The 23,157-nt window shown below is 55.6% G+C and overlaps 10 protein-coding genes across 10 annotated transcripts; 5 read left to right on the top strand and 5 right to left on the bottom strand.

The window, feature by feature from the left end:
- Positions 1 to 160: 160 nt before the first annotated feature.
- Positions 161 to 1,140, top strand: PG997_008709 (uncharacterized protein; the record flags this gene model as incomplete). Its single annotated transcript, XM_066813024.1, has 3 exons — positions 161 to 376; positions 433 to 851; positions 906 to 1,140. 3 exons carry the CDS (start codon positions 161 to 163, stop codon positions 1,138 to 1,140), a joined length of 870 nt encoding a protein of 289 aa, XP_066668366.1.
- A 172-nt stretch (positions 1,141 to 1,312) lies between these two features.
- On the bottom strand, positions 1,313 to 3,142 carry PG997_008708 (tripeptidyl-peptidase I; the record flags this gene model as incomplete). Its single annotated transcript, XM_066813023.1, has 1 exon — positions 1,313 to 3,142. The coding sequence occupies one exon, from the start codon at positions 3,140 to 3,142 to the stop codon at positions 1,313 to 1,315; it is 1,830 nt and encodes a 609-aa protein (XP_066668365.1).
- Positions 3,143 to 4,814: 1,672 nt separating this feature from the next.
- Positions 4,815 to 6,034, bottom strand: PG997_008707 (uncharacterized protein; the record flags this gene model as incomplete). The annotated part of the gene is made up of 4 exons (XM_066813022.1): positions 4,815 to 4,942; positions 5,005 to 5,139; positions 5,220 to 5,882; positions 5,950 to 6,034. 4 exons carry the CDS (start codon positions 6,032 to 6,034, stop codon positions 4,815 to 4,817), a joined length of 1,011 nt encoding a protein of 336 aa, XP_066668364.1.
- Positions 6,035 to 6,896: 862 nt separating this feature from the next.
- Positions 6,897 to 8,407, top strand: PG997_008706 (uncharacterized protein; the record flags this gene model as incomplete). The annotated part of the gene is made up of 6 exons (XM_066813021.1): positions 6,897 to 6,972; positions 7,044 to 7,185; positions 7,230 to 7,477; positions 7,546 to 7,651; positions 7,712 to 8,180; positions 8,213 to 8,407. 6 exons carry the CDS (start codon positions 6,897 to 6,899, stop codon positions 8,405 to 8,407), a joined length of 1,236 nt encoding a protein of 411 aa, XP_066668363.1.
- A 317-nt stretch (positions 8,408 to 8,724) lies between these two features.
- PG997_008705 (maltose permease) lies at positions 8,725 to 10,712 on the bottom strand (the record flags this gene model as incomplete). The annotated part of the gene is made up of 7 exons (XM_066813020.1): positions 8,725 to 8,886; positions 8,985 to 9,149; positions 9,224 to 9,597; positions 9,659 to 9,818; positions 9,892 to 10,110; positions 10,178 to 10,468; positions 10,563 to 10,712. The coding sequence occupies 7 exons, from the start codon at positions 10,710 to 10,712 to the stop codon at positions 8,725 to 8,727; spliced, it is 1,521 nt and encodes a 506-aa protein (XP_066668362.1).
- A 1,286-nt stretch (positions 10,713 to 11,998) lies between these two features.
- On the bottom strand, positions 11,999 to 13,687 carry PG997_008704 (Itaconate transport protein; the record flags this gene model as incomplete). Its single annotated transcript, XM_066813019.1, has 1 exon — positions 11,999 to 13,687. The coding sequence occupies one exon, from the start codon at positions 13,685 to 13,687 to the stop codon at positions 11,999 to 12,001; it is 1,689 nt and encodes a 562-aa protein (XP_066668361.1).
- An 851-nt stretch (positions 13,688 to 14,538) lies between these two features.
- Positions 14,539 to 15,589, top strand: PG997_008703 (uncharacterized protein; the record flags this gene model as incomplete). The annotated part of the gene is made up of 3 exons (XM_066813018.1): positions 14,539 to 15,094; positions 15,143 to 15,344; positions 15,415 to 15,589. Coding segments are annotated over 3 exons (933 nt in total), but the record flags the coding sequence as incomplete, so codon positions are not given.
- Positions 15,590 to 16,924: 1,335 nt separating this feature from the next.
- Positions 16,925 to 18,477, top strand: PG997_008702 (aminotransferase class I and II; the record flags this gene model as incomplete). Its single annotated transcript, XM_066813017.1, has 3 exons — positions 16,925 to 17,128; positions 17,203 to 17,262; positions 17,404 to 18,477. The coding sequence occupies 3 exons, from the start codon at positions 16,925 to 16,927 to the stop codon at positions 18,475 to 18,477; spliced, it is 1,338 nt and encodes a 445-aa protein (XP_066668359.1).
- Positions 18,478 to 19,137: 660 nt separating this feature from the next.
- PG997_008701 (uncharacterized protein) lies at positions 19,138 to 20,355 on the top strand (the record flags this gene model as incomplete). Its single annotated transcript, XM_066813016.1, has 3 exons — positions 19,138 to 19,288; positions 19,345 to 19,390; positions 19,455 to 20,355. The coding sequence occupies 3 exons, from the start codon at positions 19,138 to 19,140 to the stop codon at positions 20,353 to 20,355; spliced, it is 1,098 nt and encodes a 365-aa protein (XP_066668358.1).
- A 14-nt stretch (positions 20,356 to 20,369) lies between these two features.
- Positions 20,370 to 21,630, bottom strand: PG997_008700 (TfdA family Taurine catabolism dioxygenase TauD; the record flags this gene model as incomplete). Its single annotated transcript, XM_066813015.1, has 3 exons — positions 20,370 to 20,617; positions 20,686 to 21,420; positions 21,522 to 21,630. 3 exons carry the CDS (start codon positions 21,628 to 21,630, stop codon positions 20,370 to 20,372), a joined length of 1,092 nt encoding a protein of 363 aa, XP_066668357.1.
- Between the last annotated feature and the right edge of the window lie 1,527 nt (positions 21,631 to 23,157).

Raw genomic sequence — 23,157 nt, 5'->3', positions numbered from 1 at the left:
CCTTTCTCCTAGCTGACCTGTTCTCACTTTCAATCAAGGTCCTATCCTCTGCCACTCTCGTCGCTCTTTACACGTTTTTGATACGCATCATTCTTTCTCTCTCGGTACTGGTACCCCGTATTATTCCACTTTCCACTCTTTTTGTAACCCCGTTTCAAAGATGTACACCCAATCCTCGCTCCTCGTCGCCTTAGCGTCGCTCGCCAGCCTCGGCGCCTCGCAGAAGTGCAAGCTTCAGTTCGACGGCCGCGTGCCCACGGGCTTCGCAGCCGCCAAGTTCGACGCCGAGAACGGCATCTTCAACCCGTCCAACGTCGTCGGCAAGGGCCTGAAGCTCAGCGATGTCATCAAGACGCCCGCCGTGAACGGGTCTCTGGTAAGCCAATCCCCCAACTCCACCACGTCCAAGATCGCCGCTAATGATTGCGACAGTTCGACACCAAGACCCGCCCCCTGGAGGTCACCATCAACGACCAGTCCATCTTCGCGCCCAGCGCGACCAACGTGCAGGTCGGCTTCCGGCGGGCCGAGCTGCTGATCGCGAGCAACACGGGCACGGACGCGTCGACGACGGGGGTCAAGACGCTGCATTTCAGCGTCATGAAGGACGCGGCCCGCCCCCTGAACCTGACGCACGAGTACCAGCTCGTGTTCCTCGAGGACGCCGCGTTCAGCACCAACCAGTTCGTCCTCAAGACGGGCGCCATCATGGGCGGCGATGCTGCCGCGGACCCGGACACGCTGCAGCTGTTTGGCAACGTCAACAGCAAGCCGCTGCAGACGCTTTTCAGCGCCAAGTTTACGGAGGGGGTGTTTCATAACTTTGCCGTCACTAATGACTTTGACAACAAGTAAGCTTTCCTCATGCACCCCCGCGTTCCGGTCAGTGCTGACAATCGTTGCAGGACTACCCAGGTTTTCTACTCGCAGGGCACCGCCGCCCTCAAGGAGCAGACCAAGGCCCTCGCCAACGACAACAGCGGCCAGGGCCAGTTCCATTTCGGCGTCCTCAAGAAGGGTCTCGGCGGTAATGGCGACCCCAAGAAGGGCACCCAGGAGGCCGACATTGACGAGGGCATCATCTACGGCGGTATCTTCATGGAGGACAGCTCCACTGGCTGCGTCAGCTTGTCGGCTTAATTAGCGGGCATATGATATCAAAACGATGCACTCACTAGTCAACTTATACTCCAGAGTGTTTCTAGCAATGGGTTTCCCTCATTATAATTGCCAGCGGTTCCTCGACCACCATCACCGCACCCGCCGACTGTACATAAACTGTGATTGATCGTTATCTCTTACTAAAGCGTCCCTACTTGTCTGGCTTACCGCCCTCTACTGTATATAGTGCCTCATACAGCTTGTCAAAACTCCCTATCGACCCGAGCCCCGTGACACAGTCGTACCCCTTCGTCGCCTCATAGCCAAACTCCACATCGTCGTGGTACACGCACTGCCGACTGGTGCCGCCCACCACATCATCCAACGCCGCCCGCACCGCAGCGTTCGTGTACAGTGCCGGGTTCAGCCAACCCAAGCTGGACTTGCCCGCCTTGAGCCGCGCATCGTCGATGAGTGCGATCAGTGCCGCGATGACGGGCGTGCTCGCACTGGTGCCCAGGATACTGGTCTGCAGCCCCGCCCACTGAATCAAGTAGTTAATCCCGATCGTGCTAAGATCCGGCACCGCGCGTCCGCTCGAGTTATAGAACCCCGCGTGCGAGGGCCCCATGGCAGCAACATACGACGCCGCGTCGTTACGCTGCCACCGGGGCACCGGGAAGTAATTGCTGAACCCCCCAGCACTAAACGACGCCGCCTCGAACGGCGGCCCGCCGCTCGCCAGCGTCGCGCCCACCGCCGTCACGTACGGACAGCTCGCGGGGAACGTCGGGATGAACATGGGCCGGCCCTGGCCGTCGTTGCTGACGCACTGCGCCGCCTGCCCCGTGCCGCGGACGCCGCCGTCGCCTGTCGCGACCAGCGTCGTCGTCCCGCGGGCCGCGAGCTGCGCGAACAGGTCGCAGACGCGCTCCGCGTAGGCGCGGGGCACGGACTGCTCGTCGTCGGCGTAGGAGACGCTCAGGACGTGGGGGAAGTTAGGAGAAGAATCGGGCAGGGACAGGAGGTGCTCGAGGAGCGCGAGGTAGGGCTCGTTGTCGCTGCGGTCCGAGGGGGCGCCCGTGTCGTCGAGTTTGGTGCCGCGGCCGCCGGTCGAGAGGTAGGTTACGCGCGCGGGCCAGGCCAGGGCGACGGCGTACTCGGTGTCGAGGCTGGCTTCGGTGCCGGCGCCGCTGGAGGGGAGTTGGGGGTTCTGGCCCCCGTTTACCAGCGCCACGTCGAAGCTGCTGCTGCTGATGTTGTTGCTGCTCTTCGTGTCGACGTAGGGCGCGTACCTCTGGAAGAAGACGTCGGTGTCGGCGTAGTGGACGTACTGGTCCAGGAAGCCTGCGATACCGATGCGTGCGAGGGACGAGTTCTGGGACCCTTTCGGTACGGCAGGGAGCCCGAAAAGCTGGCGCAAGCACCCGGGGGTGACGGAGGACGGGCATTCTTTTTCTTGTCGGTTGCGGACCTTCTGGATATGCGCCGTGTCCCGCGGATCTGTCCGTTTCCGGACCGGAGGTGTGAAATGCGATATGGGATGGACCAAGTCGATATGATCTGCCAGATGCGCAGGAACCGAGTGTGACAGGGACCTCAAGCTCGAGATGGATCCCTCGAAGGAATACTCGGCCACGTCGGCGCTTAAGAGGGTATTGATCACCGCGACTGTGGCGGCGAAGTTGATGGAAGACCCCCTGAGTCTGGGGTTCTCAACACCATGAGTCCGCAGCCATCTGTCAACCGAATCCACTGCGTTCGAGTCCGGGGCGCGGTATGTCTCCAGTTCCTCGCGCGTGAGGTGGGAACCATAGTCGCCATGTTCCGGGTTGCTGATGGCATCAAGCCGATCCTTGAGCGCCGTCATCTGCGGTTGGCGCAGGTGGATGGATAGTACCATGCTATCATCCGCTTCCGCTTTCCTTTCGAACTCCCACCCTTTAGGCAACTCCTTCACTTGCGCCAACACGTGCCGATCTCCCACAGCAGCTCCTGAACTGAGGCCGCTCAAAGCCAGGAGGGAGTAGATAACCCTCATGTTGAGATGCATCATACATCCGCAGCTTTCGAGCAGTAAAGTAGCTTTCGCCAGGATGCCGTCGATCGCTAATGATCTTATGGGGAAATCTGCCGTACTGTACAGTCCGGACACGAGAGGCGCAGGGTCCATCGTCAGAGATTGGGTTATTACACACCTTCAAGCGAGCGACGGGGTAATCCAGTCTTGGGTGACGGGTTCGTGTGTAGCCATCTGAACCATGTTGCAACATATTGATTAGGGATATCCACCAATCCCATCCGTGCATTACCAGAAGGGCAACGATCTGGCCCGGAGCGCGAGACAATTGCCAGATTGCGGGCCTTTAGCCGGGCTTGCCGAGCCGTTCGCTACCATCTCCAGAGCTTAAAAGGCGGTTGACGCAATCGCGGTGCTTAACCGTGAGACTCGTTAGCTTAAAACATGGTCCTTTTAGCGTTTGGTGTCCCTGTCCGAGACTCGACTTGCGCCTGGAGATGCACTGTTTTGGCCACCTCCCAGCTATGGAGCTAGACAGGTTGCTGCACAAGAGGTTCGCAATTGACCAAGTAGATGTGTTTGATCGTACTGGGTAGGTGCATACCTACTTACATAACGTTCCTCCTGGGTATGCGTGCAAGTAGGTTGGCCGTTGAAGCTAAGGGTGGGATGCAGCTAGATTTACCCCGGATCTACGCCAAGCAGCACACAGCTGCGGGATTGTGGCAGAGAGTCTGGGCTGCCATGATTCCGGGCAGGTTAACGGAAAGGGGAAAATTCGTGATTTACCATAGAGATCCAGATGCTGCGATTTTATGACGACAGGCAAGATGCCAAGGGCCGTTTGTGGTCGCGACGCGCACGTAGGTTACAGTGTTGAGGCTTAGGCACACGCGAAGTCCGTACCACGCGAGCCTGTCGACCCATAAAATCATACGCACTTTGGCAACTCCGATTACGCTCCAGTGAGTGAGTCATGTTGCAAAGCTTCCGAGTACGATCTTGAACAACCACAAGGCGAAGAACATAAACAAGATAACGCGACCACCCTTTTTAAAAATCTTTCCATAAGCCAACAGTACATAGTGATCAATAAGCAACACTTATACTATCAACGACGACGACGGAGACGAAAGCATCTTGGCGCAGGGGAAGCGCGCCGGGCTCATAACCCGGAGGTCCTTGGATCGAAACCAAGAGATGCTAGACAAAACTCGTTTTTTTCTTCTTTTCTTTTTCCCTATCATACTCATCTACTCTTCTTTTTGCATTACTTCTCGTCTTTTTTGTTTCTTGCAATTGTAGGGAGACGCCCATTCCTATTGGCAATTCTGTGCAGTTGTTCAAGTGCTAGCTATTGTCAATAGCTGAGGTGGCTGCCTGTCGCTTGGGCGCGCAGCTGTCTACAGCGCAAGGTAAAGTCAGCAAACCACGTTGGCAGCCGGCTAACTACCAAGATGTTTAACAACCGTCTTTTTTCTTCTTGTTTTCCATTTTTTTCATATTCGGGTAAATTGATAGGTTTCTGATACAGCCAGCAAGTCGCTTTCTCGACCAGTACATTGACTTCTCACGACGGTTCCTGGTTTTGTGCCTTCTACACACGCCCCGAGCCCACATTTGTAGCCGTGGATTCGTTCATGATTGCAAGCCTTCTCATCGCGCGTCGACCGTCATGGCTTCCATCACCAACCTACAAGTCGAACTTCTCACCTACCAAATCCTCGCTCAGTTTCCAGAGCGTCTCTGCGCATTCCGTGTCTTTAGCCCACGGGCTTGGTTCCGCGATCTGGCAATCGGATAGGAATGGTTCATTCAAGGCTGCGACGTATGGAGTAAGTACATGACAGTTTGCGGACAATACACAACATGAGGCCACTTACCTTTCAGTGCCGGATCCAGGGCCGCGACAAGTGTCGTAGCCGCTCCCTCGTCCAGTGTTTTCCAGTACGTAGCTGTCTTTGAGATTGCCTCGGCCATCTCAGGATCATGTTCCCGGCCCAAGTTGGTGTCGATTGCTTGATAGGGTCAGTAAATCGCTGTCATACCTAACGATACTCTATCACCAATAGAAGAGGTACGACATAGAAAGACTCACCTCCTGGATGAACTGCAAAGGACGCGATGCCCCGCGACTTCAATCGCTGCTGCAGGGACACGGTAAACAGAATATTGGCCGTCTTGCTCTGTCCGTACGCCGCAATGGGCATATACCCGTCATCATTCACCCGGGTGAAGGCAGGAGGCATGTACGACGGCTGTTTCTCCTCTTCAGGCACCTCCTTGCCCTCAATGTTGATATCATGGAAGCGCACCGGCGAACACCGATGGCCCTGGCTCGACAGATTGACAATGCGCGTCGCGCCGGCAGGGCTGTCGCGGGCTGCCGCCTCCAGCAGCGGCATCAGCTGCTTCGTGAAGAGGAAGTGCCCGACGTGGTTCGCGCCGAACTGCAGCTCGATGTTCTCGGCCGTGAGCCGTCGCGTCATGATGACGGCGCCCGCGTTGTTGATGAGCAGGTCCAGCTTCGGGATGAGCTGCGTGATCTCGGCGGCGGCTTTGCGGACGGCGGCTTGCGATGCGAGGTCCAGGATCACGGTTTGGATGTCGACGCCAGGGTACGCGCTCCGGAGCTCGGAGGCGGCCTGTTCTAGCTTCTCTTTGGTTCGCGATGCGAGGATGAGATGGGCAGGGCCCTGCGCTGCGATGGCGCTTGCTGTCGTTTGCCCGATGCCATTGGGGGCGACGCCGGTGATTACGACTTTTGGCCAGTGGTTAGTCTTATCTTCACAGTATCATGATATTCACGCGGGGTGTATATCACATACCATTGCGACCTTTGATCTGATCCGCAAATGCCTGGGCTACCTCAGACCCAGCCGTCTTCTCTCCCCATGTCGGATTTGATGCCATCGTCAAAAGGTAACTGAGTGCACAATTCGAAGCTGTGGGTGTTGCACAAAGCACTGTAACTCTATGTAGATCACGTTCAACCGCTTGGATATCAATGACGCAATAGTGGTGGGTCAACGACACGTCAAAGATTCCGGAACCATACGTATCGTACAGGCTTCATCATATACTGGATATAGATTCATTTCATCTGAGAAGTTCATCTCTCGTAACGATCGTCGGCGGAACCTTCTTTCTGGTTCGGTTGGGGACTCCCGCCGTCGCGTCACGCTGCTTGGCTTTCTGCAGCAGCTCCGCAAAAGCAAGCCCAGTACCGGTCGTTCTTCTGAATCCGATGTGTTCTTATCTGCACGACGTTCATGGCTTGTTGGAGCTATCGCTTAACTGCCGTCGGCCGTCTCTCCACTTCCGACGTTTCGGCATGGTCACGTTCTTCCAGTTTCGACCCTCCGGCTAGCAGGAGGCATCGGAGAGTCGCTTAGGCTAATCTTAGATCCGCCAATGACACAGTAACATGTTCGATTCCGCAGGCTCTATCAGCGCTGACTGAGGGTCTTGACGAGGGGGAAGAAGGGTGAAAGTCGGGGTAACCCCACCCCCGCATGCAGCTCTGTCCAGGGATCATTAAGGGGGGCATGGCAGGAGCTGCATGTCAATAGTGGGAATTGAGCATGTGCAAACTTGGTTGGAGATTGTACGGTAAGTGGATGAGATGCAGCTGGTTGCAGGACGTTCTCACATGCGTGAGATGTCCTGTAGTAGACCGAGACACCAAGCGTTTCAGGTCACTTTGACGATAGCTGCCCCAGACACGAACACCAATTGGGAGATTGTTTACAATATCGCTCTGTAAACTTCCACAATGACAAGCAATGGCACATCGAATGGCTCGACCCAACGGCCGAAAACGGGCATCAAGGTCGTCGTAGTGGGAGCAGGTAAGGAGGAGAGCCCATGACATTCACCACGTGCCACAACGTTGTAGAAGCTCACTCATTCACTGCAACAGGCTTTGGCGGCCTCGGCGCCGCGATAGAATGCCACCGCAACGGCCACGATGTCGAGATCTACGAGCAATTCGACGAGCTCAAGTCGCTGGGCGACATCATCTCCTTCGGCCCCAACGCGGGCCGCATCTTCCACCGCTGGGGGTGAACGGCCCGGGCGAGGTCGCAGACCGCATGCGCTCCTTCAGCATCGACCTGCGCGCCTACGGCTTCAACATCCACAAGTACGACACGGGCGAGATCGTCATCAACCAGCGGACCCCCGAGTACGACCGCACGGCGCCCAACTTCAACGGGCACCGCGGGGAGCTGCATGCTGTGGTGTATGAGCATGCGACTGTTGAGCTTGGGATTCCGATACACTTGGGTAATAAGATCCGGACGTACTTTGAGGAGGAGGGGAAGGCGGGTATTATCCTGGAGAATGGCGAAAAGGGTAAGCAATTACGACAGTCTGCATGCCAGACGAGATCCCTTACACTGAGTAATTCGGCTAGGTTGCAGGAGACGTCGTGCTAGCTGCCGACGGCGTGCGTTCCAAAGCACGAAAGTCTGTACTGGGGTACGAAGACAAGCCCAAAAGCAGTGGTTATGCCGTCTGGCGCTCATGGTAAGTCGAGATTATCCACCCCTTTCCCATGTACTCGCTCAGATATATTGCCGCCGCTAGGTTCACCAACGAGGACATGCTCGCGGACCCGGAGACGGCGCAATTCTGCAACAACGGCGACACCTTCAACGGCTGGATCGGCCCCGACATGCACCTCCTCTTCAGCACCATCAAGAACGGCGCCGACTGCTGCTGGGTCCTGACGCACCCGGACGAGCACGACATCGACGAGTCGTGGTCGTTCCCGGGCAAGCTGACCGAGGTGCTCGACGCCCTCAAGGACTGGGACCCGATGTGCTCCCGCATCGTGAGCAAGACGCCCGAGTCCCGCCTCGTCGACTGGAAGCTCGTGTACCGCGACCCCCTGCCGACCTGGGTCAGCCCGGGGGCCCGCATCCTCTTGCTGGGCGACTCGGCGCACCCGTTCCTGCCGACGAGCGCGCAGGGCGCGGCGCAGGCGATCGAGGACGGCGTGACCATCGCGACGTGCCTGCGGCTTTGCGGGTCGAAGGACAATGTGCCGACCGCCGTGCGCGCGCGCACGAGCGGATCCGGTACGAGCGCGTGCGCGAGGCGCAGAAGACCGGGGAGAGCACGCGGGATATGTGGCACAAGACGGACTGGGACAAGGTCAAGGACGATCCGACGGTCATTCAGTTCCCGCGGCTGGCGTGGATCTTTGAGCATGATGCGGAGAGGCATGCGGAGGAGGTTTATGGGGAGGTGGTTAAGCAGGTGACGGCGGCGGCTTCTTAATTAGGGAACTGCCCATGGGAGTACAGGTGGTTGTTTCATTACTCGGGAGATAGTTTTGTAGACGAGTCACTTCAACGAATTCACACCATCTTGATTGACAGCCGATTAAATTGAAAACTCACGTCATGTTTATATATATCTGCTGAAGTAGTGTTGGGCTACCCCTATTTCGAAGCCAAACATTGGCTGACTTGAGATTTAGTGAACTGTTTAGCCTGTTATACGCACATCCTCATGTCCCTCATCTTATATATAATGCCCTCTGTCCGGACGTCTCCGCGCCTGTCAGAGCTGTTCATAGTTCCCGCCCTTAGACCTTAGCATCGGCAACGACGTGTTGCTTGGTGGTGGAGGAGCCCCCCGTCCCCCTCCTCGTGGGTCGCGTGTGGTATCTCTGCCTCCTTGTCCTTCTCAAGGGCGGCATGAGCGCCAGTGCACTGGTATCCGCGGAACTTCCTTGCTGGGACACGTGCTTCAAACTGTTCGAGAAATTAGCAGTAAACGATAAGGCTGAGCCCCTTTCCTTCTCGTGTGCTGAGTGGATAGGATGAAAATATAGATTGGGGATTGCACATACCATTTCGTCAATCTGCTCTAGGGTTCGATCTTTGGCTTCAGGTAGATAGAAGTAGATCCAGACCATAGTAATGAAGCATGACGGTGCCCAGATGTAACCGTACTTAGGGCCCCAGTTGAGCGAGTCCGGGTTGATGAAGTATGGTGCCGTGAACGTCGTAAGCCACTGCAGAGCAAATAGCCAAACATTAGTGAGGTAAATTGAGAGGAGGGAGAGAGGGTAGAAACATTGGCACGTACAGCACCAAAGAACCCAATCGCCGTCGCAATCCCAAACGTATACGACCGCAACCGCTGCGACGACAGCTCGCCGCCCGAAAGCCACGCGTACGGCGAGATAAGCCCGTTGTACGCGACGATATAAATAACGGAAATACCGACGATGACTTTCCCCGTCTTCTCGGTCCCCGGCTCGACCGTATAGACGACGGCGATGATGAGCTGCGCGATGCCGCACAGCGCGAAGCCGGCGAGCATCATGGGGCGCCGGTAGCCCCAGCGCGTGATGACGAGGTTGCTCATCACGAGGCCCGCGACGCCGACGCCGGTGAGGATGCACGAGTTGCTGAAGGCGTCGCCGACGTCGGCCATGGAGAAGAAGTAGGTACCGTACGCTGTGGTTGTCGGGGAAGTAAGTATTTATTGGTGTGAGCAGTGGGGTAGATGAGAACTTACAGATCAGGAACATGGCGCCCGAAGCTGCCTGCGTCGTGAGGCCCAGCACGGCGATGGTGGTGCGGCGGCGGTCGATGGGGTTGCGGACCAGGTCCAACAGCCCGATCCTGGACTGAAGCTGCGCCTCCGCCGCAAGAGCGGCTTCCATCTCGGCGAGCTCCTCGGGTACGCTCCAATGCGCTGGCGGTGGGCGGAGCCATGTGAGGCTCTCTTCTCGGCTTTCGCGATCTCACCGCGGGCCGCGAGCCAGCGCGGGCTTTCGGGGAGGAAAAGAGCGCGAGGAACAGGATCCCGGGTACGATGTGGACTGTTCCTAGGGGGATGATGTAGGAGCTCCGGTCGGGCCTTTCCGCGGTGCCGTAGTCGACGAGATTACCGACGAAGCTACCTAGCGCGACCCAAAGAGTGAATGCTGATATGCCGAGACCTCGATATCTAGCGGGCACGATTTCCTACTCCGATGGTTAGACCAGTATAACAAGATCACCTGGGAGAGATCATATATGGGGAGTAACTTACTGTGATGTAGAGCTGCGCATGGGTCATAAGCAGGCCGTTCGCCAAGCCCAAGATGAGCCGCCCGGCATAGAGGCCGCCAATATCGACTGTGGCCTGCATAATTGCCGTAGAGACGAAGACGAGCGTGCATGCGGTCCAGAGCGACAGCCGGCGGCCGACCCATCGTGACGTGAAGCCGGCCGACGAGGACGAGACGAAGGCGCCCAGGACCATGAGGGAGGAGATGAGCTGCTGGCGCTCCGACGAGATGTTCCATTTGGGCAGTTCTTCTGTGGGTGGCGTGCCGAAGACCTGACACGATCGCAGCAACGTCGATGTTAGTACGGAGGGTATGCTCTTGGTATCAGTCGGACTCGGGGAGAATGGAAAAGGGGGGGCGACGCACCTTGAGGAATCCGACCATGGCCTGCAGACCACCGATCACGCCAAAGTCGAGACCATATTGAAACGAACTCAACGACACGAAGGTCATGGCCACCAGGGCTTTGATGTGAAGCCTGGCGCCTGCCTCCTGGTTCATCTGTACTCCAGCCATGATGCGAGAAGGAAAAGCCAGTACTCGAGAATTCAAATGCTGGTGACAGATTACTGAACTCAAGAGGTATCTCGTCTGAAAGAAAAACAGAGACGAGTCCAGTTGAAAAAGTAGGCTACGGTACGACCCAGTTAAGAGAGCCACTCTGTCAACGTAGTAGAAATGACGGCACATTGCTTCGACAGCAATCTGCACGGCGCCCATTAAAGTCCCGATACCCTAGCTCATGATCTTGGTCGCACACTCTCCCAAGAGGCTAGATCTTCTTCAACAAGAACTGCTTGATTGCAGTTGCATAACAACGGCACACACTCCCCCTTCAGGTTATTTCTGGGGCTGATCGCCGTGGAGGGTCCGCGGATGGAGGACCCTGGTTCGGCAGATCGAGTTGGACAGGGGGTGTCCCTGAAGCCAGATTTCCCCGCACTCGAACTGGACTTGGCTGCTACTTACCCTGGATCCGATGGCACGCTGCATGCCTCTGTGGACTCTATGGAGGGGTTGTTAGGTTATCAAGCACTTGTTACATATATGGGGTAGCAGCAAGAAGTCATATGGACGATGAAGTGGTATCCCAATACGTGTGCGACTTATGCATCTATTCCTCGGACCCGTCCCCGATAGGATGTGGGTTACACGAGATACTAGGTCTTTCCTGAAAGCTTCTCGCTTGTAGGAGGCCAGTAGCGTTCGAGGGTGCCTCTCGGCTCTATCCCGGATAGAACATTGATTGTCTTTCTCCAATTGATTCCCATGGTCTTCCCCATAGAGTGAGGTGACTCGACTCTTGGTGACTTGAGAGGGCGTGTAGATATGCGCGTCATCAATAATTCTCGCCACCTTTGATACCTTTATCTCAGTCCTGCAGAAGTTCGGTAACTGTTTCCTGATGGTGCAGGCAGCGTGGTGCGTCGGGCGTTTTTGATCTAAGCTGTGCAAATCTCATGGGCACTATCAATCGCAGCTCCTATCCCAGCTTTATTGTAGTCAATGAGAAGCATATATCATTAAAGGCAACATGAGGACTTTGCCAAAGGGACTCGGCAATACCACATATGAAGTAGTTAAGATAATTCGTTTCCGTTATGAGATGTTATGATTATGTCTGTTCTGGTTACTAATTCTATCATAAGGGTCATGGCTGCGTTTACACCCCATGCCCCATCCTGGTATATATCATTCTATAGCTCGACTCTAAGTAAACCAAAGCGCAATATATTCGCAATAAATCATCATCATGTCTAGGTCCTCAGCTCATTGCTAGGGGACGCATCTCTGTCGCATTGCTATTGCTTTTCCATTTCTTTCTTTTCTTTCCGCTCTGCCCGGGCGAGCGACCTCTGCCGACGCTCTTCCCGCCACTTGGGCCCGTTCTTCTGGATGACCCAGAGTATGGGACTGGGGATCAAGAAGAGCAAGGCCAAGAAGGTATAGGCCCAGCCCCGGCCCCAAGCCCCGATGAGGATCTCGATGATGGCGGTCGCCACCGCGCCGGCCAGACAGCGCACGAAGTTGTTAGCCGCGGTCGCCGTGGCGGGCGCTTCGGGGTACAGGTCCACGATGAGCGTGTTGATGATCTGGAAGCTCCCCGTGACGCAGAGGCCGATGAAGAAGGACAGGACCAGCGGCACCGCGACGTGCAGCTCGGCCTGGAGGACCCAGCCGTACGCGATGTACACCGCGGCGCCGAAAAGGATGAGGGGGAAGATGAGCTGGATGCGCACGCGCTCGATGGGGAAGTCCTTCAGGTTGTCGCCGCGCTTGCGGTCGATCTTGACGCCCAGCTTCTTGGCGGTCCGGCGGTAGTTCCAGTCGAGGATGAACCCCTGCGATATTGAGGATGTCATGCAGGCGACTCCGACGGGCAGGTAGCATAGACCGAGCTGAATGTTGTTGTAGTGGTAGATATCGGCGAACTGGGTAGACAGGGTTGCCGTGCAAGTCATGAAGCCCACGTAGATCAGGGCATTGTAGCCAAGCACCAGGGCCATATCCTTATTACCCAAGACGCGAAGGGTGTTAAAAGGATTGGGGATCGGAAACTTCCGTTTCGCTTGGGGCGGCCGTGATTCGTTTACGGGTAGTCGTCGGAATCGGATGTAATCGAGCAAGGTCATATTCCAACCTTGAGGCGGGATCGAGCCGTTCCCCACAATCTTCCTCCCCGTTTCAGGAACCGCCAGGATGTAGGGGACCAAGAAGACCACGGATACGATGACGCAGAACCAGAAGACGGACGGCCAGCCCAGATATTGTGTCAGCAGACCGCCGATAACGGGGCCGAGCGAGGGGCCGACGGTGATACCGGCGCCAACGATGCCCATGTAGCGGCCCCTTTCGGAGCTCGGAGCTATGTCGGCAACAACTCCGTAGACCAGAGCAATGGTGCCACTACTGCCACCGCTCTGCATCATGCGAAAAACAAGCAAAGCGGCGAAGTTCCTTTGGAGGGCCAAACCGATATTGGCGCCTAGATAGATAACCATGGCGATGATGAAGGCAGGCCGGCGGCCGGCGGCATCGGCGAGATCTCCGAAGATGGTCGGCGCAAGGGCTTGGAAGATCATGTAAGTAGTAAGCGACAAGTTAGCCTGGCCGATGGACACGCCCAAGTCCTTGGCGATGGACGGGAGCGCGGGAAAGTAGATGTTGGCGGTGGTCGGGGAGATGAAGGCCGAGATGCAGTTCATGGCCACGATCCAGTAGATCATCTTGGTGGAGAAGACGGTGTAGGCCGGTCCGCTCGAGGCTCGCGACACGACGGCCATGTCCTGCTCGGCCTGGTCCGCATCGTCGCGAACGGTGCCGTCGAGGCTGGGGCGGCTCGAATCCTGGGAGTTCCTCAGAGACGAGTCGGCGGGAGAGATAACGCCGCTCGGGGGAGTCCGATCCGAGGACAGGCGCTCATCGTCTTTAGAGGACGGCTGGGCCGCCGCCGCAGGTTGACTCTCGTGTTGTTTCGTATCGGCGTTCATAAGGACGACGGGCTGAAGTTGGAGGAAAGGGAACAATGGTAAAGTTCCATGACAGATGAAATACTTTTAACCGGTCCGCCCGGCCAAGGGGGCATCGGTGTAGATAAAAAAAGATGGACAGGCATGGTGGGGGGCGATTTCGGATCTCAGGAAAGCGTGATAACAGGAGCGTCCATGAGAGGGAAGTATCTTGCGCAGATGGGTTATTCCCGTAGAGGTGAGCCCAATTCCCGTAGCGAGAAACCCACCCTTTGGCGGGTATTCGGATTTACCGCCATGCTGTAGGGGCGATTTGCTGTGGGATCGCAACGCTCCTGGAGGCCACTAATTCGTCCTAGTGTCGGCTCTTAGAACTTTTCCTTACGTTTCTCCCCTCGATGCTCACCTGCCTGCCTGCAGCTCACCTGGGTGCTGGGTCCTTACTGAGCCTCATAGGGCTTCCGTGGGAAAGGAAGGCATCAGGTTGCACCTTTGGATGAACAATAGACCAGATGACCGACATCGATGGTTCTTAAGTCAGCCAGGGGCGTGCATGGCTTATTTAGAGTTCTGGTTGGACCAAGACTGGACGAAGAGCCGCCTCGATTGGCTGCGACCGAAGCTTGTACTGCGGTGGCGCTACGTCAGCCACACGTCCAAGCAGATCTGTGGCTATGCAGCAACGTCAGAGCTTCGTACTAACACCAAGCAAGCTGCATCGTGGCTTCCTTGCTTAGGAAGTGAGGACGAGAGCTGTAAAATAAAACTGACCAGCATTGCCCAGACAGCAACCCTGAGATTGCCTGCACTGCAGTACAGTTGAACGACTAATGTTTTTATGATGTGATGCCAAATATTTCCACTACATCAAAATGACCGACATCACGCCCCTCTTCGACGGCTTCCTAGCGCAACACAAAGCTTCGCGCGCCAAGCGTGCCTTCAATGTGGACAGTCTTGACGAGTTTGTCAAGGAAGCCTACACGATCTACCGGGCCATAACTTCGCTGCATACCGACTTGCGCAGCATCCGACAGCGTTACCTCTCCACCGCGCCTCCCCGAAGAACCCTCATCCACTCCGCCCAGCATGACCGACAATCTCGACCCCTTACCGATCGCGAGCGCGAGGACATCGATGCGAACTCTAAAAACTTGCTGCGCCAGCTGAATGCGAGCATCCGCGAGCTTTCCGATGCCGAGAATACGCGCCGGGAGATGGAGGCCGCCTTGATTGGCAAAAAGTTTGGCAGAGGATTGGGGGCATTGGGAGCTTGGGCAGCGGGCGGCGGGAAAAATCAACAAAACCGCGGAGCACGCCACGGCGGAAGACAAGGCGAATACGCTGAACACGCACCGCGAGAGCGTGCTCTGGACACTGCGACAGCGGCTACAAGAGTGCGTCAAGACGCAGCAGGACATGATGGAGGTGCGACTGCATCGCGAGATGGAGAAGAACCGTAGCGTCCTCGCGAAGGCTACATCATCAAACATGGCGAGCCTGGGGGTATGCCTGAAAGCCCCGGCAAAGAAAGGAGGAAGCAGTCTCAGTCACTGCTACCAGGACAGCAACCGTCTCACGACGCGGCGCAAGACTTGTCACCCGAGCAGATTCAGATGTTTGAGAAGGAGAACCACGATATGCTGAAGCACTACGAAAGCACGTTGGACCAGGTCAGGTATGTAGATTGTCTAACGGCCCCCGAGTTTTGCCCACTCTTTTCACGATGCTGACCAAACACCCAACAGAACGGCCGAAAAGTCCTTGATAGAAATCTCGGAGCTGCAAACACAGCTTGTCAACAATCTGGCAACACAATCTGCACATATCGATCAATTGGTAACAGATTCCTTCAATACTGCGGAAAATGTTGGAAGGGGAAACACGCAGCTGAAGAAGGCCACTCAGCGGCCGAGCATGGCCAAGTATATGTTTTACACGACATGTGGGCTCTGTTCGTTCCTAGTTGTCTGGGACCTGATAATATGAGCCAATGAATTGCAGTTGAATAAAACACCAATACTCGCATATTCCATATCGTCACATGCCTGAATACTAAGTGGTATAATATTAATATGGTCGCAGCTGGGATAACGGCTGCCGAAAGAATGCAGGTCAGTCAAATCATCACATGCGAATGCCTACATGAAGATCGGTCGAGAACGGAATTGTTGGCCCCAGTGTCGGGATTGGTGCGCTTCACTGTTGTGGGTGCCGGGTCCGGTTCCGGGGCCTTCGCAGTCTGTAGGTGATTTTAGGGATGTGCTCAACACTGAGGACCTCCATTTATCCAGGAACGGGCAGTATCCGTCAAACAAGGAAATGGAATTCGATAGTCCTGGTGTTTTACATGGAATGTATTTGATATGAAATAAATAATAAGCAGAGGGCAATAACCGAAGATGCCGACGGTTTAACGTAACTTTTAGTGGTGAGTGAGCTGATGATACGATTCTGGGGTAATGGAAAATGCCTCGGGTCGGGTGTGAGATCATAGGGGACTCACCCTCCAAATCCACTACCCACCCACCACATGATCGAGCTATCGCCAGGGGGCCGGGCGTGTCATGACAGGAAACCTCGAGCCGACAAGGTCCCGCGACTTTTCCCCAGCCGGGTATGCACGGTAAGGAGAAGTAGGCATCAATTAGTTCTGACCATGAACAGGATTAGATAGGATGGACGGTTAGTTAGGCTGGACATTTAAAGTCTGCGCAGGCCTCGCTTCATGATTTCTGGGGAGTTTATTATTAGTTGACGTTGTTTCGCTCCTCTCCTCTCCTCGTTCTATCAATAGAAGGTCCATCTCTCACGCGTCCTCGACGATAATTGCCTCAAGAAACGAAACAATACCACTGCCCAGACTCGCAATCTCCAGTTAACCGGTCCTAGCATTTCCTTTGGCCCCTCCAGGCTCATGCGGTCTTCCCCGTAAACAGGCTACGATTAGGCAAACTACCCCACGGAGGTGAAGACTGAACCCCTGCGTTTGAGACCTACAGGCCCCACGCTTACGACAGTCAGCCTATCGAAACGACTTGAATCCAATCCTCCCACCCGCCTGTGACCAAACCAATAGACCAAACAACACCCAGCTCCTTCCCCAGCCCGTTCGCCCGCATCCCTTGCTGCCCGCCAGCGTTATTCTTAGTACCAGCACCAGTACCAGGCCTTAAGAGTCTAAGACCTTATTAGTCGCCCGTGGGGAGAGCTATATCTCAAGCTGCCTTTCCCGTTCCTGGCTGCTGTCCTTTCACCATGCCCACCAACAATCCAAGCAACAAGTTCGACCCTTCCTACCACGCCAATTCAGTCCGCCGAGTGCACAGCATAGCCAAACAGATGTCGCCCCCGTCAGCAACCAGCTTCACCGCCGAGGTCGTCCCTCAGGCACCCGAAGATCCTCTCTTCGGTCTGATGCGAGCTTTCAAGGCCGATGAGAGCCCCGACAAAGTTGACCTTGTGAGTCGTACCACTTCTGACATCACGCGATCCGATTGCGCTGAGGGATATCGGGTTTTGCTAACATTTCCAAGGGCATTGGTGCCTACCGCGACAACAACGCAAAGCCCTGGGTGCTTCCCGTTGTGAAGAAGGTATGTTTTCATCTATTGCCATCTCCTCATTTACGTCATTGTCGCCGTCGGAACAGCTCCGACAAATGAAATGGCCTCAACCCACCCCATCTCCACCTCTCTTGATGACCACGATCGCTAATTGCAGCTCTACGCAAATAGGCAGACGAAGCCCTCCGCAACGATCCCGAGTTAAACCACGAATATGCGCCAATTGCTGGACTTCCCTTCTTCACCAGCAAGGCGGCCGAGCTGATCCTGGGCGGCCCCGACTCGCCCGCCATCAAGGAGAAGCGAGTAACATCCGTACAAACCATCTCCGGCACCGGTGCCGTACATCTGGGAGCCCTCTTCCTCGCCCGATACTGGACTGGCAACAAGAAGGTGTACATCTCCAATCCCACATGGGCCAACCACAACCAGATCTTCGGCAACGTAAATGTGCCCATCGCCAGCTACCCCTACTTCTCCAAGGAGACCAAGGGCCTGGACTTTGATGGCATGAAGTCGGCCATCCTCGGTGCCCCCGACCGATCCATCATCCTTCTTCACGCTTGCGCCCACAACCCTACGGGTGTCGACCCGACCTTTGAGCAGTGGAAGGAGATTGCCCAGATCATGCGATCAAAGAACCACTTCCCCTTCTTCGATTGCGCCTACCAGGGTTTCGCCACAGGCGACCTGATGAAGGACAACCTGGCTGTTCGTCACTTCGTGGAGCAGGGCTTCGAGTTGGTGATTGCCCAGAGTTTCGCCAAGAACTTTGGCCTGTACGGCGAGCGCGCCGGCTGCTTCCACGCCGTGACGGGCCCCGCGCCCGACGCCGAGTCTACCATCACCCGTATGGCGTCGCAACTGGCCATCCTGCAGCGCTCCGAGATCTCCAATCCGCCCCTGTATGGCGCGCGCATTGCGGGCACCGTAATGAACGACCCCAAGCTGTTCGCCGAGTGGGAAGAGAACCTGCGGACCATGAGCGGCCGCATCATCGACATGCGCAAGTCGTTACGGGCGAAGCTCGAGGAGCTTGGCACCCCCGGCACATGGAACCACATTACAGATCAGATCGGCATGTTCAGCTTCACGGGCCTGAACGAGGCGCAAGTGATGAAGATCAGGTCCGATGCGCACGTTTACATGACTAAGAACGGCCGCATCAGCATGGCGGGTCTGAATACGGGGAACATCGACTACTTTGCCAAGGCCTTGGATAAGGTGGTTCGGGATACGCAGTAGTTACAGATGATGAATGATTGCGCTAATTAATTTGGGGCGCCATGTTGGCCGCTCCGTGAGCTCAGCTTTCCGACCCAGGCGGATGCATTGATGTCGGAGATCTTCGTTTTCGTCTCCATAGATGGCAGGACCAAAAGTTACGTAGTTCACGAGATATGTTCCTGGGAAGATCAATAGACTTGAATGTCTAGTAAACATCATTACGCCTCCTTGGTCCCTTGTACCACATGCAAATATGTCGCGACTGAACTCCCAGCCGGTGAATAACCCAGGAAAAGTAAAACCAAGCAGTGGCCATTTTAAGGCATGTATAAACTTGGTTGATCGGAATATGACGGTAACTCGAGGATTTTGCTATTGAGGCTGAAGAGTTCATGGCTGTTACGAAAGATCGTTTACTGAGGCGCGTCGCGTCGCAAGTACTGAACTTCAGGTTGCTCTAGTGAATATCCCAGTCATCCGAGGCAAAATAACATGTCAATGCCGATCTGCCTAATGCCCTTAGCAACAAAGAACGTCCAGGTGCAACACCAATACTTCCATTTCTCAGACGAAAGTGACTTTTTGCTACACTTCATTCATTTTGGCGCCTTTCGCATTATGAATTCTTGCTTTGATACATTCTTTTACACACAGCAACCGGGTTAACAGCCATAGACCATGACGCGAGTTCTGCCTTGGAAGCGCAATGGCGCTTCGGCTCGTTCAAGCACTACACCAATAAAGAAAGATCCAGACCGAGATGCCAAGGCGTCGTCGGCGCTCTCAGCCGCCTCTACCAAGACAAGAAGAAGTAGACAATCGCGCGCTCGTATGTTAAAACGCTATCTTCTCCTCTCGAAACGGTTTGCTAAATACAATGCGCAGGCCGCTCTGGTTCTACCTCGCCGCCACCTGAGCCGCTACAAGAAAGGTAGGCTGGCATAATCGTATAGCCTGCAATCTGACGGAAATATGTGCTAACGGTGCATGCATAGCTTCATGGTGGAAGGACTGGAAAACGATGATCGCTATCACATGGTCGAGGATGAGCTCCTTGCGACGGCTCGCCAATTCACGGCGCATCTACATGCGGCCGAGTACTTGAGGCTGAAGGATGCGGCCAAGTCCCAGAACGCCGCAGTCATCAGCCAAATTGCACGTCCCGTGGTGGGCGGCATGTCGCGGATTGCCGAAAAGAAGAAGGAGCGGGCCGATCTGCTTAGGAAGCAGAATGCCGCTATTCGCAATGCCAACAAGGGTGACTCTGACTCCGACGACGAGGATGTTGCTCCAGACAGTGCGCTCAAGGGAACGTCGCTGTACACCTTGATGGCGAGTCCACGGAAGCAAGTGCCGCGATTGGACAAGATCGCATCTTTCTCAAAAGCAACACGCGCAGCAGCTGGATTCGGCGCGAGCTCTAGCGAGATGGCAGATTCGTCGCGTCGACCATCTGTGTTTTCGTCATCTCCTACACGACGTTTGACACCTGCTATGGATGTGGACGACGACGATAGTGACGACTTGAATGTGTCGCGTCGACCTCCTACTTCAAGGATTGATAACTTAAGATATACACTCGGTAGCAATCGCTATACAAATACGCAGCACCCAAGGCTCCCCGTCCCGACTACTGGCATGAAACGGCCATCTGCTTTCACGAGAACGCCGTCATCATCTACGCCAACATCGCAGGCGACTCAAACCAATACGCAAAACACTAGTGCACTTTCCGACGACGATTCAGATGACGATTTATTCGGTGCCAAAAGCAGGCTCGCGCAGCGCAATACCCGCGAACGCAAGAGGGCTAAAACTACACAACAGGAAAGCAGCAGCAAAACTAGTACAACAATAAAATCATCGTCGAGAGACTTTATCCCGGGCTTCTTGTGATCACCGCTCGCTCGCTAGCCTTGGAAGGGGGTCTCGTACGGCCTCTCGGCCTGGGGCGTGATGCGCGCCAGGTGCCGCCGCTGCTTGTTCTCCCAGTCCACCAGGGCCGAATGCTGGGTTACGCGGTTGTCCCAGACGACGACGGTCCCCTGCTCCCACTTGACGCGCACATGGAAGTCGGCGCCCCAAGCGATGTGACTGTACAGGAAGTTCAGAATCGCGTCCGACTCTTCCTTCTTCATGCCGACGATTTCTCGCGTGACTGCGCAGATGATTAGCATTCACACATTGCCTGTTTTTTCGATATGCATCATTCGGTTTCAAACTTACATTGAGGATTGACATATAACGACTTCTCACCCGTCGCGGGGTGCGTTCTCACAATGGGATGCACATTTGCGACAGGCTCTCGGCGGACGATGCCACCCCGCGCCAGCGATGCGGCAGCCTGTTCGAAGCCCGAGTGCGTCGCCTGCAAGCCATGCAGCCGCTCCTGGAACAGCGGGCTCAGTCTGTTATAGGCCTCGACGGTATTGGCAAACAGCGTATCGCCACCCGTCTCCGGCTTGTCGAAGATGTAGAGGAACGTCGTGCCGGGCGGCTGTTCCTCGTACGAGACGTCCGAGTGCCAGGCGACGGAGCTGGTGCGCGACGCGTAGAACTGCTTGGAGGACTCGTCGCCCTCGCCGCGGTGGACGAGGTGGACCTCGGGGTAGCCCGCGGGGGCGCCCGAGGCCGGGTGGATGTGGTGGCGGCCGAAGTAGCCGCCGTAGTCGAGGGCGGACTGGATGGGCAGGTCCTTGAAGTCTTGGTCGCGGAAGGCGACGACTTTGCGCTCGGCCACCAGGCGGGCGAGTTGGTCTTTGCCGGCGGGGCTCAGGCTGCTGAGCTGGACGCCGCGGACTTCGGTGCCGGCTAGGGGGTGATGTGTGTGCTGGTGGTGGTGGTGGGGTTGAGGAGGTCGGGGTAGGTGGTGTCGGCGTCTTTGCCGTGCTCGTAGTGCTCGAAGGGCTCGAGGGGCGGGTATTTGGTCGAGGAGTCCCAAGTCGGCAGGTAGTGAGGGTACTGTTTTGGGGATATGTATGAGCGCTCTGGACCTTCACGTTCCTACAAAAAGGAGGCAAGAACTTACCGCGGCACCTCCTTCCTCTACGTCCTTGTTGTACTTGGGCGGCTGCAGTTCCTTGTAGGCGCCGAAGTGCTGGGGGTCTTGAGGTTCTTCGGGACAGAGACGGGCTCTGTCACCGTCACGGTCGAGGTAACGGATGGTGCCATGATGAGAATCTGGTCTCTTTCTTGCCCGTTTGTAAGGAGAAGAGAGAAACTCGATATTTGGATTTGGTATCTAGTTCTAGATATGATAGGTACGGCGACCCCCAAAGGATAGCGAAGCGAGTCGTCCCTTTATGAATACATGAGATCGGATGCGGCATCCCACCCCCGCTTGGAGTACTTGCTTGAGTGCAGGGCAGGTATGGTGTGTATCACGCAATCTAAGAGGAATATCACATATACTTCCCTGACGGCGTTGATCTGCGATGCGACATGCTCTATTGCTATGTCCCATCCCCTTGCCTCCGACTAATTCCCGGTGTAGGGCGGGCCACACACAATTGATCATGATGATGTGATGCCACCATACACTACGGCCATTGCGACTTCACGCCCCTACAAGATCCCTTATCGCTGTCGGCATTGATGCGATGCGGAGTTTGGAGGAGGGGTTCGCGTCGGCAGAGGGAGGGTTGATGTTGCTATTGGGGTAGCTTAGCACGCCATCTTCCCTCCCACCATCTCGTCTCCCCGCCGGTTGGGCGTTTTGGGGATGACGGCAGAATCAATACCCGATATATGTTGGCGCTTTCGGATAGGTCCCCGCTGCTACTTCGCTGCCAGTGCTGAAGATGGTATCTGCGAGAGATGCCAGTCGTGTTCTACATCGCTGCTGGCTCTTGGTGTGTGGTGGTGTGTGGTGGTGTAAGTGGCAGTTGGTGGGCTGGCGACTAATTGGCGGCAGACGGAGGTAGACTTCTATCAAGTATTTACACACAGGCACGCGCACACAGACAAACGCATCCATATGCCAGTGAGGTTTGAATGTATTCAGAAATATGCCGTTCGTGGGTAATGTTCAACTCGCCTTATCAAGTAGGGTAGGGTGTTCAGATGGTGAGTGTGTTCACGGCGTCGAGAACATAACTCCACGAGGTAACAGAAATCGAAATTTCGGGGCTATTCTGGACGGTATTCGCAGTCAAGGGGACGTATAGCTACTTACCAACACGATATCGATACAATATTCAGGTAAGCCCCCGTTGCCTTTGTCTTGCGCGCACGTTCACGGCCGTCCACCGTTCCCGGGAGGAGACTTTGGATACCGTTTTCGGGATAGTTGAAGTGGTTAGTGGAGTGATGCCAAGAGAGAAAAAACCAGCAGCCCCCTTCCCGCGAACAGATGATATCCAGTTTCACGTTGTGACGCTCAAACTTGAAAAACTTGAAAATTCCGTATGACTCGCCCTGGCCTAAATGCTTTTTCGCGTGATGTGATTGACAATATATCGTGGATTGACTGGGAAGGCGCGGTTGGGATGTGCCTACTTACAGAGGACAGCACGTGTTATTGGGGGCCGTATTGGTGGGCTTCAGGCAGACGCAGTGGTGTTTGGTGGGGGTAAAGAGCGACAGAGCTGTTGCAGGTGCAAATGGACAGGCAGATCCCGAGTTTGGCTTCTGCGCTCAGACGGCATTCTGACAGGCCTGCGCTATTGATCATGGAAAACCCACTCGCTCATCACGCAA

Source organism: Apiospora hydei, assembly GCF_038363865.1.
Source record: "Apiospora hydei strain CBS 114990 chromosome Unknown utg000006l_segment0_segment0, whole genome shotgun sequence".
In the NCBI taxonomy this organism is placed as follows: Eukaryota; Fungi; Ascomycota; class Sordariomycetes; order Amphisphaeriales; family Apiosporaceae; genus Apiospora; species Apiospora hydei.
Note: the sequence above shows the minus strand (reverse complement) of the source record. Positions and strands in the feature narration are given on the sequence as shown.